The sequence below is a fragment of the Oryx dammah genome, unplaced genomic scaffold, assembly GCF_014754425.2.
Source record: "Oryx dammah isolate SB20612 unplaced genomic scaffold, SCBI_Odam_1.1 HiC_scaffold_11081, whole genome shotgun sequence".
NCBI classification, from domain to species: domain Eukaryota; kingdom Metazoa; phylum Chordata; class Mammalia; order Artiodactyla; family Bovidae; genus Oryx; species Oryx dammah.
This window is the reverse complement of record NW_024080475.1, coordinates 448,373-462,287: the sequence shown is the minus strand read 5'-3', so window position 1 is coordinate 462,287 and position 13,915 is coordinate 448,373. Positions and strand designations below refer to the sequence as shown.

The window sequence follows — 13,915 nt, the reverse complement described above, 5'->3', positions numbered from 1 at the left end:
CTCAGTTGATAAAGCAGGTGGGTTTGATCCCTGGGTCAGGAAGATCTCTCTGAGAAGGGAATGGCAACCCACTGGAATATTCTTGCCTGGAGAATCCCATGGACAGAGGAACCTGGCCGGCTACAATCCATGGGGTTGCAAAAAGTCCGACATGACTGAGCGACTAAACAACAGACAACAAAAAGGAAACACTCTGTACATTAACGTCAATACCTGGATTTTGAAACTGAGAGCAGGGAGATGGGGCGTCATCTTATATCCAGCTTGGAAAGTCAGGCGTCTCAGAACCCGGCACGTGTTGCCGCCGCTCCCCCAGAATATTGTCAGACCAATAGGCGTGTGAGAGGCACTTTTATGGACAGTATAAATATTTTGAGCTGGAGGCATCGCCACCAGCTGATATTTTCTTTCCTCAGGACCAGCTGTTCAGGAGCATCCCGGACCGGAGCCAAGCACATTCAGGACTTGGATCTGACCCGGCCCGGCGGCCCAGCCTGCGCAGCGATGTCGGTGGTGGAGGAAAACCGGCCGTTCGCCCAGCAGCTCTCCAATGTCTACTTCACCATCCTCTCCCTTTTCTGCTTCAAGCTCTTCGTGAAAATCAGCCTGGCCATCCTCAGCCACTTCTACATAGTGAAAGGCAACCGCAAGGAAGCGGCTCGGATAGCGGCCGAGTTTTACGGAGTAACCCAAGGACGAGGTATGTGTCCGGCCTGCGCTCTGGTTTCACGCCGACTTTATCTTTCATCCACAACCCAAGAAAACACCCCAGGTTTCCTCCTCTAGGGACCGACTCAAAGTGACTGTTTTGCCAGCTTCTCATCATGGAAAATATTTAAGTCACTTCCTGGCCTCAGAAAAAAAATAAAATAAAATTCCTTTTTTGGGTTTAATCAAATCGAGGTACGGTTGCAAAATAACCTAATGGGAACATACTCTAAGGTAGATGTTTTCTTAATCATAAATATTTTTAAACTTTTAACGTTTCACTTGCCAAGCCATGCTTTTACAGGGTTCAACTGCTGATTGCACTTCAATTGTCCTTAATATACCCGAGTTTTTATGATTGTTTAAATCAAATCTTTAGGAATATGTAAAATGATTGTTACAGGAGAAGATTTGAAGGTTTTGTTTGTTTTTCACAGTTTTTATTTGACTGAGATTAGCTAATTCATTATAAAGTAAAGCACACTGTGGAAAACACTAAGATTTACGGCATGGGTTTTCCTGATGGAATTTTTGTCGCTTTGCTCAATTTGTAAGAAATTGATTACAAAAGGACAGGAACATGAAAGAACAAATATTGTATGTATGCAGCCAAGTACATCCATCTATATTTCTTAGAAGAAATTGAAATTTGAAATTAAGTGAGAAACAATCATTTTAACCATAGACTTGAAAGGTTGTAAAACATTTTACATTCTATTGGACTGCTATTTTGCACAACAAAAGCAATTCTTATGGTGGGCTTCAAGGTGACATTTCAATTTCTTAAAGTCTTGATTATTTCTGGTTTGAAAGTCATCAGGCAAGCATGCACTTTTAGAGCCCCAAATATCTCTAAAGTAACTTAAATTTTTGTAATCAAAATATACTACCACATAATTAGAGAATGTATTTTTTTTTAAAGAATGCTTAGAATGGAAAGCTTGTATCTGCTTTTCTATATTTTTCAATTTGTGGAATAACTTATTTTAAAAATCTAGGTGACTCTGTAGGTATATGTAAAATTGAACAAAGGTAGAAAATATTTTTGGTGTATGTGGTAGATAAGGAATACATTTTCCCCCCAAGGAAGATCGTTCTTATGCAAAATGAGAAAGTTGTGTGTTCGTTCAAAGTGAGGAAAATCTATATGCCAGGATGAAACCCGGACAAGGAAGGTGGGCTCTAGAGGAAACAGGCAACATTTAATCTTTCACTCACCAGCTCAGAAAAGGGATAACTGTTTAAATGTGGTATATACTGTGTTGGTAAAGGGAATATTCTGTTTAAAAAACTAGCAAACATAAGAGATTAGATTTTAAAGTAAACCTCGTGTTTTTATATATAAGACTAAATAGATGATGCAGGCATAAGGTGATGGAGTTTATGGTCACGGGCAGCCGTAACTCATTACATGATAATCAAATCCCGTCTACGTGTTATGAGAACTGCTGTACACAAGAATTGAAATATTGGCTAGAAATCTTACATTTTTGGTGTGAATTGACAAGGGTTTAGAGGAAGCTTTGAAATCTCCTTTTGAACTTATTTACAAATAAAAGAAACGCTTGTTCCCTCTTTAGCCTGATCTCAGTCTGCTCACGCTGGGAAGCCCCCGGGAAGCTGGGAAATGGCTTCCATGTTCCCGTCTGTTTTGATGAGTTTGTGTTAGGATATATTAGAACTCGAGGATTATATTCCAAAAAGGAGAGAAAGAAATTAACACTCACTAATAGAAAATACTTGTTCTGGGAATATAAATGGGGAACATCAAAATTTCAAATCTGTTTTATGTTATTTGTGATTTTGTACCTGTTTACAAGATTCTCATTTCCTATAGCTTGCATTCACATATATATTGACCAATACAATATATGATAATTTGTATTCAGTGTAAGAATAATCAGTCTCCAATTTTATTTTAATGTTAGGAGGACAGTCAGGAACCTTACAAACTCTTGGTCTGCCTCTAAGAATTAATTCTTCCTTGCCTAGGAAGAAATTATACTCTGTTTTAATATAGGTTTTTCTTTTATTTACTATGATTAAACTATCTTTATTGTGTTTATGTTTTTATAATTAACCAATCAGGCTTAATTATCTTTGCTTAATCTAGCAATTTCCTCCTTCCTAGGAAAGATTATCACCTTCGTTCCACTCTGAGTTAGGTTTCTCGTTCCTACTTTCAAGACTTAGCCAGATTGTTCCCCAACATTTCTGATGGGGAGCTGCCAAATTCCATGAAATATGAGATGGTGTGTGTATTTTCATGTCTTCCATAGTCACGGAAGACCCTGTTGACAACAGTCTGGATGTCCTCCCAGTGAGCAATAGTTCTTTGGTAGGAAATAAAAGAAACTCTGTCTTCCCAGATACTGTTGCAAATCAGCTCATTGTCTTAGACAAATAAGGGGTGATCTTTCTTAATGTACTCTCCAATCAGGCTGGAGACCTGGTAGGATCAGGTAAGAATAACAAAAATCAACATGGTAACTAAAATTGCTTAAGACTGTTTCCTTCTTGATCCCTTTGCTTTTCCAATAAGCCATAGAAATCTGACTTTTCACCCTTTTACCAACTGCACCATCATACTGGAGGGACCTCTTACGCTTTTCTATGTAACTATTTCTCCATAAGGTTCTTGCCGTTAAATGTCCTGATGACAGTCCCCACATATCTGAGGTCTAGTCTATTTTTAAAGCCAGTGCTTTACTTTGAGCCTGATTCAGTGAAACTAACAGAAGTTGAAAGGTGTCTCCAGCTGTTACATCAGACAGTACAGAGAGCAAGTGAGATGTTGGGGAGAATGCCGATTTTATGAAATCCCTCTAAAGGTGTGGAAGAAGCATGTGCCACCGATGCCTGGAGAAACAGCTAAGGGTCTACCTTTCAAGTTCTATCTTAGGCTCTTAGGGGAGTTCACTGTTTTAACCTACATGTAGACAAGGTCAGTTCTAAGTACCTGTTTATTGAGCACCCTGGTATCAAGGCATTGGAGAAATAGGATATAAAAAAGGCAAAATGTACTGTTCCCAACTGTAAACAGGTTATTCTAATTGAGGAGATGTCTGTTGTCCAGTCACTAAGTTGTCTCTGACTCTTTGAGACCCCATGGACTACAGCACACCAGGCTCCCCTGCCCTTTGGTACTATGTATAATAATTACTTTCCAGATACACTAAATACCAAATGAGCCTAAAGCATGGAAAGGTCAATTTCAGATTTGGACCTTCAGAGGTATTTTCATGGAGAATGAAGATCTTGAGTTGACTCTCAGGAACCCAGCAGGAAGCAGAGACAGGAGTTAGGGTGCACATATGCTGTTAAGAGACAGTAGATTTGCCTGGTTCATGCAATAGAAAAAATGATAATAAATTGGGCACAGATATGAAAGAATTTGAATAGCAGGCTAAGCAATTTGAACTTAACTTTGGCAGCAGTAGGAGTCACTGGGAGTGTCTGGTATGAGGGAAGTTTGGAAAACATATAAACAGCTAATTTAAGGTCAATTTACACAGTAGTGGTCTTTGGAGTTGGGTAAGGGGACAGGGTTGAAGTTGGTAGATCAGTTAGACCCCGCCATCAGGACATGAGGCCCTAGATTTTCTGGCAGTGGTAGTTGTCTGAATGGAAAGAAAAGAATGATAACAAAAAATAAACAAAAAGAAGAAGAAATGAATGAACCTGATGGTACCTTTAAATACACCAGCAGAGAGAGTAGTGGTTACCTTAGTGTCTCCCAGAATTAGACAGTGACATACCTAAAGGAAAAGTCTGTCAATCAGAAGAAGGACTAATTACCCACCCATGTGGGTCTGCAGTTCCCAGGTAATGCCACCCCTGAGAGCTGGGTCCTCAGCTGCCTGGCAGGTCTGATGGGTCACCTTCTCCAGTGTGAAATGTCAGGGTGAGTCGGGAAATCATAGCTCTAGACTCTGAATTCCTGTCTTGTCTTTGATTTATTTACTGTTTATTCCCTTTGTTCCACTTTTTTGTCACCAAGTAACCTTCGGGTTATGACTTGGCTCCCCCTCTGCCTCTGTCCACAGAGAGAGAATGTTCTGGCTTGCCCTGGGAGGGTTTCAGTCCATCTGACATTTATGGTTCTCGCAGTAAATTAATATGTTTGCATCTTGACATCACTCTTTGGTGCTCTGTGCTCTTTGAGTTGTAAGTCCGCCTCCGAGATGTGACTTTGCTCCAGCTTTGCCGACAGATCAGGTTTCCAAGCCTGCAAGGCCATGGACCAAATTTTAGAGTGTGGAAAATTCATCGAGGTAATGACTCCATGAGGCTGCCTGAAAAACAATCTCATGACACCCAGCCTCCTCAGCACTCCTTTCATAGTTGAGGCTTGATATAGAATATAGAATGTATGAGGAATAGTCTGGTAGAATATTTGTGCTTGAGATTTCAGAAATTTGGTTTTAGGGTTGCCATTAAGCATGCAGTTGTTTTTTTGTTTTGTTTTGTTTCCAGTGAGTCTATTGTTGACACTTGGAAATAGGATACAGGGTAAACGTGCACTCTGAGTTGAGTCAATGACAAAGGACTTATCATTTTGGAGAACGTTGGAACCTGGGTAGGAAAAGCAGCTAGAACTTTGTATGATGTAACTTTTTTCTCCATCAATAGACTCCATCCCAGGTTTAAAAACAAATTAAGGGATTTAACTTTACTGCTGATGCCAGTAAGGGCAACAGGCATGCCCATTATACCTGTTGCCCAGGAACAACTTGTTTCCTGTGAGTTTTGGTGCTACTGTATTGATTGTGAGGTTAGTTATGTTGGGAACATTTCTCAGAATCTCAGCACTTAAAAATGTCAAGCCAACCTGTAGGCTCAGTTCTTTTATAGTGCTCATGTATAAAGGTATAAAAATACCTTGACGCTGTGAGAGTCTGGGGATACATTTTCTATACTTAATGGAAAATCACCAGATAAGAATAACTGGAATAAATAGAACAGTTCTTCTATGGCAAGAAACATGATGTTATAATCAAAATTGCTACCAAAAGGGTTTTTAAGAGACTTTCATTTTGCCCACATTTCTACTTTTTTTTTTTTTTTTGGAAATGCCAGAGCACTTTTTTTGGAAGGGACGAATATAATACTGTGAATTTAAACAGGAATCTGAGAACAAAGTTTCCAGGGTGCAAAAGGCTTTGTCATATTTTAATGTATTAATATTGTTCCTCTTCCTCTGTATTTGGAGAAATGCTTAGATTTTTGGAATTAAAGAATGCAGCATAGCTCATTATTGCTTAGGAGGGGACTGGTTTCCTGGGAATATTCTGCCATACCTTTTACTTGTGTGTATTCTGTATCAAAGGCGCAGTGCTAGGCATTAAGGATGAACTATACGGACAAATCACTGTCTGTCTCCTAAAGGTATGTATAGTCTAGTGAGAGAGACAAACTGATGACCAAGTAATTTGCTGATTTGCACGGTTGAAGGGGTGCTCGGGGAGCACTGAGGAGAGAGTGTGGAGATAAGAAGGTTCTGCCTGGGGTTCGTCAGGTAAACAAAAGCTGCGCTAACCACAGGCATCTTCTCTCCATCATCACGCACGCATCCTCGTTCATCATGCTCCAGAGCTTCCCAGTCCCCGATTGGCCCTCCCCGTTCACCTCTCCATCTCTCAACCTATTATTACCTCTAACTCATATGTGTGTATGTTGCTCAGTCATGTCCGACTCTTTTCAACCCCGTGGACTGTAGCCCACCAGGCTCCTCTGTCTATGGAATTCTCTAGGCAAGAATACTGAGTGGGTTGCCATTTCCTTCTCCAGGGGATTTTCTCAACCCAGGGACTGATCCCAGGTCTCCCACATCTCTTCTAGCAGATTCTTTACCGTCTGAGCCACCAGGGAAGCCCTCTAATTCATCTATCTCCTGCCTAAATCTTTACCTGTAGGTGCACAGTTTTATTGCCAAAAGAATTTTTTTAGACAAGAGCCAGTGTGCTTATTGCTTATCTGTTAAGCCTTTTGCAGAATAAAAAGTATGTTGCTGAACAATTTAAAATTGAATTTTGTATATAGGTGGTATGGTTATAGTCAACTCTAAAAATTTTATATAATAACTGTAGTTAAAGAATGAAAACTAGGTCTAGACCTTCTGCTTTTCAATTTGCACTGTCTTTTAGAGGATGGTAAATTATGAAAATAAGCTGCTTTTCTTATTAGTTGACATAACTTACACAATTTTGAATTTGTTCAGTTCAGTAAACACTTGAATACCTGCTCTGCTCCTGGCACCATGTTATGTGCTATGTGAACATGGCTGAATGCATATATGTGTAGATATGTGGCTGTACATACATGTATTTAACACATAGAGTGTACGAGTTGCTTTTGAGTCATAGGAAACTTGGGTCAGTGGAGCCAAACTTTGTCCATGTAACACCAGCAAACAGCACGTAGGAAATTCATAAAGTGCTACATTGAACAATGTTAAGTTCTGCAATGAATGTTCCCTAAGAAAGTCCGTTGAGAGTATCAGATCCTAAAGAAGGTGGAACTGAAGGAAAAACTTCAAAAGCAGAACATACCTGGTTATGTATAAGTGCTGATGGAACCAAGCTGCATGTAAAGAAAAAAAAAAAGAGAGAACTTTTAGATGTGGAACTGAGCAAGCCTGGTTCATGGGGCCAGAGGCTGAAGGATAAATATTTGCTAAGAGAAAGAGTCAATACCAAAGTGAAAAATACATGTATCCTCAGATTGCATGTCCTAAAGTCAAAAGTTCTATTTTAGGTTTTCCAATGGACTCAGCCCCCGACTCATGAGGGAAACCAGCACCACCGTGAGTACCTTTATAAAATCCCAGGTGTAATGAGTCAACATGTTATTATGTGTGGTCCATGAACTACGACTCAGAGGTTGAATACCTCCTGGGTGCCAAATCAGCTCTGCACATCCTCAGAATGGACCCACGGAGAATCCTGGATTCCTGCTTCATCTCAGCACAGGAAGCTCATTTTCCAACCTGGGGAAGAGAGAGGAAAGTTGATCCCTGGTGACAGGCCACGCCATTGAAAGCAAGGGGGGTTATTTGGAATGCCTCTTCTTCCAAAACCACCATCAAATAGTTTCTTAAAGGAAGAAAGTGTCCACTCACAGCCTATGAAGAACTTTTGGCATTTCTTCTTCACCAGCTGCACAAAGAACAAATCCTTCATTCTTCCCAGCCTTGTCACAGCAACGCTGCAAAGCGGACCATTGGCTTTTCAGATTGGAAATGCCCCAAGAATATCAGGTCATGAGAGGGGAGGCTTAAGGAGTCTAAAAACTGTTCAACTGTTGGCACTTCCAGGTGGCCTGTAGTGAAACAAGCATGCTCTGTGACTTGCAGGTTAAGGAGGACATGTAATGGTTAGAATGGTCTCTTTTCTCAATCCTGTAATTCTTCATGGACAACTGGGGGACAAGATTTTTAAAATCAGTCCTCTGAGAAGATTTAGGAGATTTTTAGAAGAGCCTCAAGGACTGAGAGGCTAGGGCAATGTGAGGGGACAGGTTCCCATGGCCCCTTTTCCTTCGTGAACAGAACCGCTTGACCTTTATGAATCTTCAGATGTTGGACTGCAAGAGGAATTTTTCTTTAATGTTTAAACTGTCCCGTTTTATTTAAAATATGATGTGAGTTAACACACATCGACTTCACTTTCACTTTTCACTTTCATGAATTGCAAAAGGAAATGGCAACCCACTCCAGTGTTCTTGCCTGGAGAATCCCAGGGACAGGGAAGCCTGGTGGGCTGCCATCTATGAGGTCGCACAGAGTCGGACACAACTGAAGCGACTTAGCAGCAGCAGCAGCAACACACATCTTTACAGACCCTAACCACTCTATAAAATGAGTCCTGACTGAGTATCTATCCAACATTCTTTCCTAGGGATTAGAACAACAGAAAACATTTGGGGCCCGTCAGGAATGGGCATAACTATGTCCAATGGCACGCGGGCATCTTCTCTCCATCAGAGGAGCTAAAATTTCCATGTCACCATCACCCCTACTGACCAAAACAGAAACATTCAGAAATACATACACTCTTTCCAGAAGGCTTACGGTCTTAAGCTATGGGCAGAGCACAAACAAACTGACATTTAATACGGAAATGCCATTGATGTTCTTAAATAGCAACATCAGTGCATCTCTGTCATCAAGTGTGCAGCTTGATTTAAATGAAGACTGACAAGGATGCAGTTAAAGTTAAGGCTGGTACATTGAAAATCTGTTCTTTCCCCTCGTAACGCTGCAGTGAGTCGATTAAAGCAGGTAGTCCGCCGTCAAAGTGCTAACAGATGGTCTCCTTCTAAAGAGTTCTCAGCACCCAGAGACAGGATAGCAGTTAAATAATGAGCGTATAAGTCATGATGACTCTGTGAGTGAATCCCTCAGGAACAACCAAACACATCCTTGATTAACCACTGAGAAGACTGATGAGCCCTTCTGTTTTCCAAATTCTGCCTCTTTCGCTAGAGAAATGACGAGCCCCATCATCCATCAAGTCAAAGTAGTAAGTCATCTAGGGAATGAAATGATACACCAAAGGAGTTTCTGCATGGAAAGCTTTGGGTCTTATTTCCCTCTTGAGCCATGGTCAGGATGGGGAAAATGTACCAGTTCTCTTACAGTGCAAGTACATAGAACGTCACAGGCTTCCCTGATGGCTCAGCGGTAAAGAATCCTCCTGCCAGTGCAGGAGGTTTGGGTTCAGTCCCTGGGTTGGGAAGATCCTCTGGAGAAGGAAATGGCAACCCACTCCAGTATCCTTGCCTGGGAAATTCCATGGACAGAGGAGCCTGGCAGGCTACAGGCCATGAGCTCTGAGGTTTTCTCTCTCTCTCTGTTCCCTGTAGTTAGGATGAAATTGCTCATCTGTTAAAATCTAGTAAAGGAATGAAGTTTTATGTATCCTTACTGTGACTCAAAGGAAGGAGCAAAACAAGACTGAATTGATTTGGAGAGAACTGCTCCCTGTATAGTGAATATTAAGCCCTGAAACCATGCTTGCATATCTAATTGGTGTGACCTTCCAGGAACGTGAAAGACAGGGAGGTCTGTTTAAGTAAGCTCAATATTTATGGGAAAGCTGCTGCTGTTCTGAAGAAGGAAGTTATAATTTGGGCTTCCTGACCTTTGCATAAATCATATTGCAGACAACACAGTGATTTTGTTGTTATTGTTGAGTCACTGAGTCATGTCCAACTGTTTGCGACCCCAAGGACTGCAGCACGCCAAGCCTTTAGCTTGTAAGGTGTCTGTGTCATCCATGGGATTTTTCCACTGGCTCTTTCCAAAGAGAATATTAACTATTTAGAAAGTGTTTCATTGCAGCATATGGGATCTAGTTCCCTGACCAGGGATTGAACCTGGGCCCCTTGTTTTGGGAGCGCAGAGTCTTAACCTCTGCATGCCACCAGGAAGAGCGAAGATCCCACATACTGAAACTAACTCATCACAGCCAAATAAATAGATAAATGTTTTTAAAAATTAAAAAAAGTATTGGAAATGTAAAATTTCCCCCAACTATAAGCAAGAATGAGAAGTTGGTTATGTGCCTTCAGGATTCAAGCTATTCTTGTTCAGATGTTTTTCTCTGACAGGCTCCACAGAAAAAGCAGGACATTCTGAGCTGTCGTGTGGGATCTAAGCCCAGGTGTCCGCAGGCTGGAGAGAATGACGAGGACCTGGAGGGGATGCTGTGGTGCGGGCAGGCTAGTTCAGTTTTCAATGACTTGCAGACATTTTTTTCCTACCCTCTTATTACCCTGTCTAAGAAACTCCTCTTGACAGAAATTCTTTGGACAGAAATGTTTTCCTGGGCAATCCTGGTCAATACCTGATTGTGAATATACTGTAGGAAGCCAGGTTTTTCTGGAAGGGTCCTAAGGTTCTTCTGGAAGGGTCCTAAGGTTCTTCTGGAAGGGTCCTAAGGTTCTTCTGGAAGACTCCCAAGGTTCTTCTGGAAGGCTCCCAAGGTTCTTCTGGAAGGATTCTAGAGTGTGTAGTGGTGTGTAACAGTGACCACACTTCCGCTGCTCTGTTAGGGCATCCCCCAGAGGAGGGGCCGACGCTTCTGAACCTCCAACATCGCAAAACCCTGAATGTTGACTTCCTCCACTGAACTGTCCTTCTCACGATTTTATTTTTTCTCTTAATTCCTGGCAGCTGAATAGGGAAGACAAAAAAAAAAAACAATCATGTCAACACTAACACCGAAGAGCTGAGTCAGCCTGTTTAGGAAGTTGGCTTTTTCCCTTTATTTTCTCTGCTTGTTTTTGCTACCAGCTGGTCTCTCCAGGAAGCCAGCAAAACAGCTTTTCACTGGACATGTCTTACAAAAGAGTGGTTTTTTTTTTTTTTCTTATGAGGAAAGAGAAAAGTAAACCTTTTAAAAAATGAGTAGACTATATTTGGGAAGAGGATGCAGAATTATTTCACAGAATCACTGAATACTTTCAAAGTCTATCAGTATTTAAATTATCTGGGAACCTAGACACATGTTTGCAAAATGCCCCTTCAAGAGCTTTTAAGGAACTGTTGCTTCTTTTTTAATTTTATTTTTAAAATTATTTAATTGAAGGATAATTGCTTTATGATGTTGTCTTGATTTCTGAAGTATATCAACATGAATCAGCCATACGTATACATATTTTCCCTCCTTCTTGACCCTCCCTCCCACCTCCGACCCCACCCCACTCCTCTGGGTCCATAAGGTGCCAGAGAGTTGGGCATGACTGAAGTGACTTAGCACTCGTGCAGAAGCTTCAAAGGCTATGTTTGGAAGTTGGCAAAATACCAATCAAATGTATATATACCAGAGTTTGTGCATGGTTTTGCTTCATATGTTGCGTATAAAACCTACCCTGCCCTTTCTGATGATAATGTCATGCTTTTGGTGTAATCCACAAAGACTTTCCACACATACGATCCCTTTTCACATCGCTGTCCTCTCCCAACTACTGGATGGTATCACACTCCTTTGTAAGGCATCACCTATTATAATCCTGCCCCGGCCGGTGGAGTGGCCCCTGTGCACACTGAGTAAATGTTAATCTGGAGATTCTAGGGGAACAAGTGAAGACAGGAAGTCCATCCTGTCCAGAAGTTAAATCTATAATGATTTAACTTTAACTTTAACCCACTCCTTTTTTTTTCTTAATCAGACACACTGTCCCTTTTCCCTGTTTCCTTTTAACCTATGAGTTGGCCTTAGACAAACAAATCCTTTATGTGCATTTTGTTTACTGGGATCAGTTAATGTTTGTTAATATATTCAAGGAGCTTGTTCACCTTGTAGGAACTCAAAAACCTCTTGCCTTTTTGAGAAGAACGCTACTTGTTTACCTTTTGATTTCTTGCTTTAAGCAAAGAGCATTTTTATTCTTAATCTTTTAAACTTTCTGAGCCAATCTTCATATGTTATTAAACATTTTCTTCTCCATTCATTTAAAATTGAACATGGTACTTCAAAGTGTGTACTGTGAATAGAAAACATACCAGAAACCGGAACTGAACCAACAGGAGATCGCTCTTTCTGTCTGTAAAGCAGACCAGGAAGTTGTCGGGTCTTAGATGTTGCAGGAAGGGATTTGGCTGATGTAAAACTGTGAATCAATACCTGCTAGAACAAGTCCTCCAGGTTTCAGTTCTTCCCCTTCAGGCCGGTCTGTATGTTACTCTGTGTGTGTGTGTGTGTGTGTGCATGTGTGTGTTCAGTTGTGTCCAACTCTTTGTAACACCATGGACTATACTCCGCCAGTCTTCTCTGTCCATGGAATTCTCCAGGCCAGAATACTAGAATGGGTAGCCTCCCATCTCCAGGGGGTCTTTCCCACCCAGGGGTTGAACCTGGATCTCTTGCATCTCCTGCATTGGCAGGCAGATTCTTTACCCCTAAGCCACCTGGAAAAAGCCTCTATATGTTACTCCCAGGCCCCAAATTCTTTAGTATCTGTTTTAATGGGAAGACCTGGGTTCGATCCTTGGGTTGGGAAAATCCCCTGGAGAAGGAAAAGGCTTACCCACTCCAGTATTCTGGTCTGGAGAACTCCATGGGCTGTATGGTCCATGAGGTCACAAAGAGTCAGACACGATTGCGCGACTTTCACTTTTTTAAATTAGCACAGTGGTAGGAATGATAAAAATAAATGTTTAAAAAATCTTGCTTTTGTTTAGGCACTCAACTGGCTTCTTCAGGCACAGGCAGCTAGTGGACTCCAGTAGGAGGAATGATCCGTTTCAGGGTCAGGAACTCCCTTCTCCATGGTTAAGGAAACAAAAGGGCAAGACAGAGCCGCAGCCCCCAGCGTGGGGTGGCCTCCTGTTTGGAGGTGGATGGGCAAGAACAGACTGCCTCGGGACACCTGGCCACTCTGCCCAGGTGTCTGGGATGTCGCCCTGCCCAGCAAAGTTGAGGCCAGAACACTTGGGACCCTTGACTTTCTATGCTTTCTGCTCCAAGACCTGCTTCTGCAAGTATATTCAACATGGCAGAAACACGTGTCAGTGTACCTGTTCTTCAATTTTCATGAAAAATATCAAGATAAAGTTCCTCAGCTACTCAGCCTCTAAACCTGCCATGAGCACATGGTTAGTGGTGAAGAAACTATTTGTGGCTAGAACTACAGGGAGGAGTGGATTATGTGTAAAATTGTTCTTGCATTAAGCTCTTGTCCGGATGCATATCAGATTTTCCTCCCAGCAGCTGTTGTCCTCCGACTGGAGAGCACAGGTTGCTGGTTGCATTCCTTGTATGGGTTTGTGGCCTTTTTGAAACTTCACGCTGATGTTTAGTAGCACCAGAACAGTGTGTTAACAAAGTGGGTGAAGAGACGGAAAGGATAAGAAAAGTGTCATTTCATGAGAACAGTAAACACCCCAGTTCTTGGTTGCCTGCCAGGGGCTGTTCTAAACAGGCACAGTTACGTTGTTGTTGCTATTGTTCAGTCACTCAGTGGTGTCCAACTCTTTGCAACCCCATAGACTGCATGCCAGGCTTCCCTGTCCATCACCATCTCCCAGAGCTTGCTCAAACTCATGTCCATTGAGTCGCTGATGCCATCCAACCATCTCATTCTCTGTCGTCCCCTTCTCCTCCTGCCCTCAATCTTTCCCAGCATCAGAGTCTTTTCCAATGAGTTGGATCTTCACATCAGGTGGCCAAAGTATTGGAACTTCAGCATCAGTCCTTCCAGT

At 41.8% G+C, this 13,915-nt stretch overlaps 1 protein-coding gene across 1 annotated transcript in view; it reads left to right on the top strand.

Annotated features, from left to right (window-relative positions):
• The first annotated feature begins 208 nt into the window (after nucleotides 1-208).
• The window catches only part of LOC120860533 (ankyrin repeat and SOCS box protein 5), a 37,944-nt gene continuing 24,237 nt past the window's right edge, over nucleotides 209-13,915 (top strand). Inside the window, exon 1 of the mRNA XM_040236356.1 lies at nucleotides 209-700. Within this exon, the coding sequence (XP_040092290.1) occupies nucleotides 241-700 (460 nt within the window). The 5' untranslated portion in view covers nucleotides 209-240. The remainder of the gene's footprint in view (nucleotides 701-13,915) is intronic.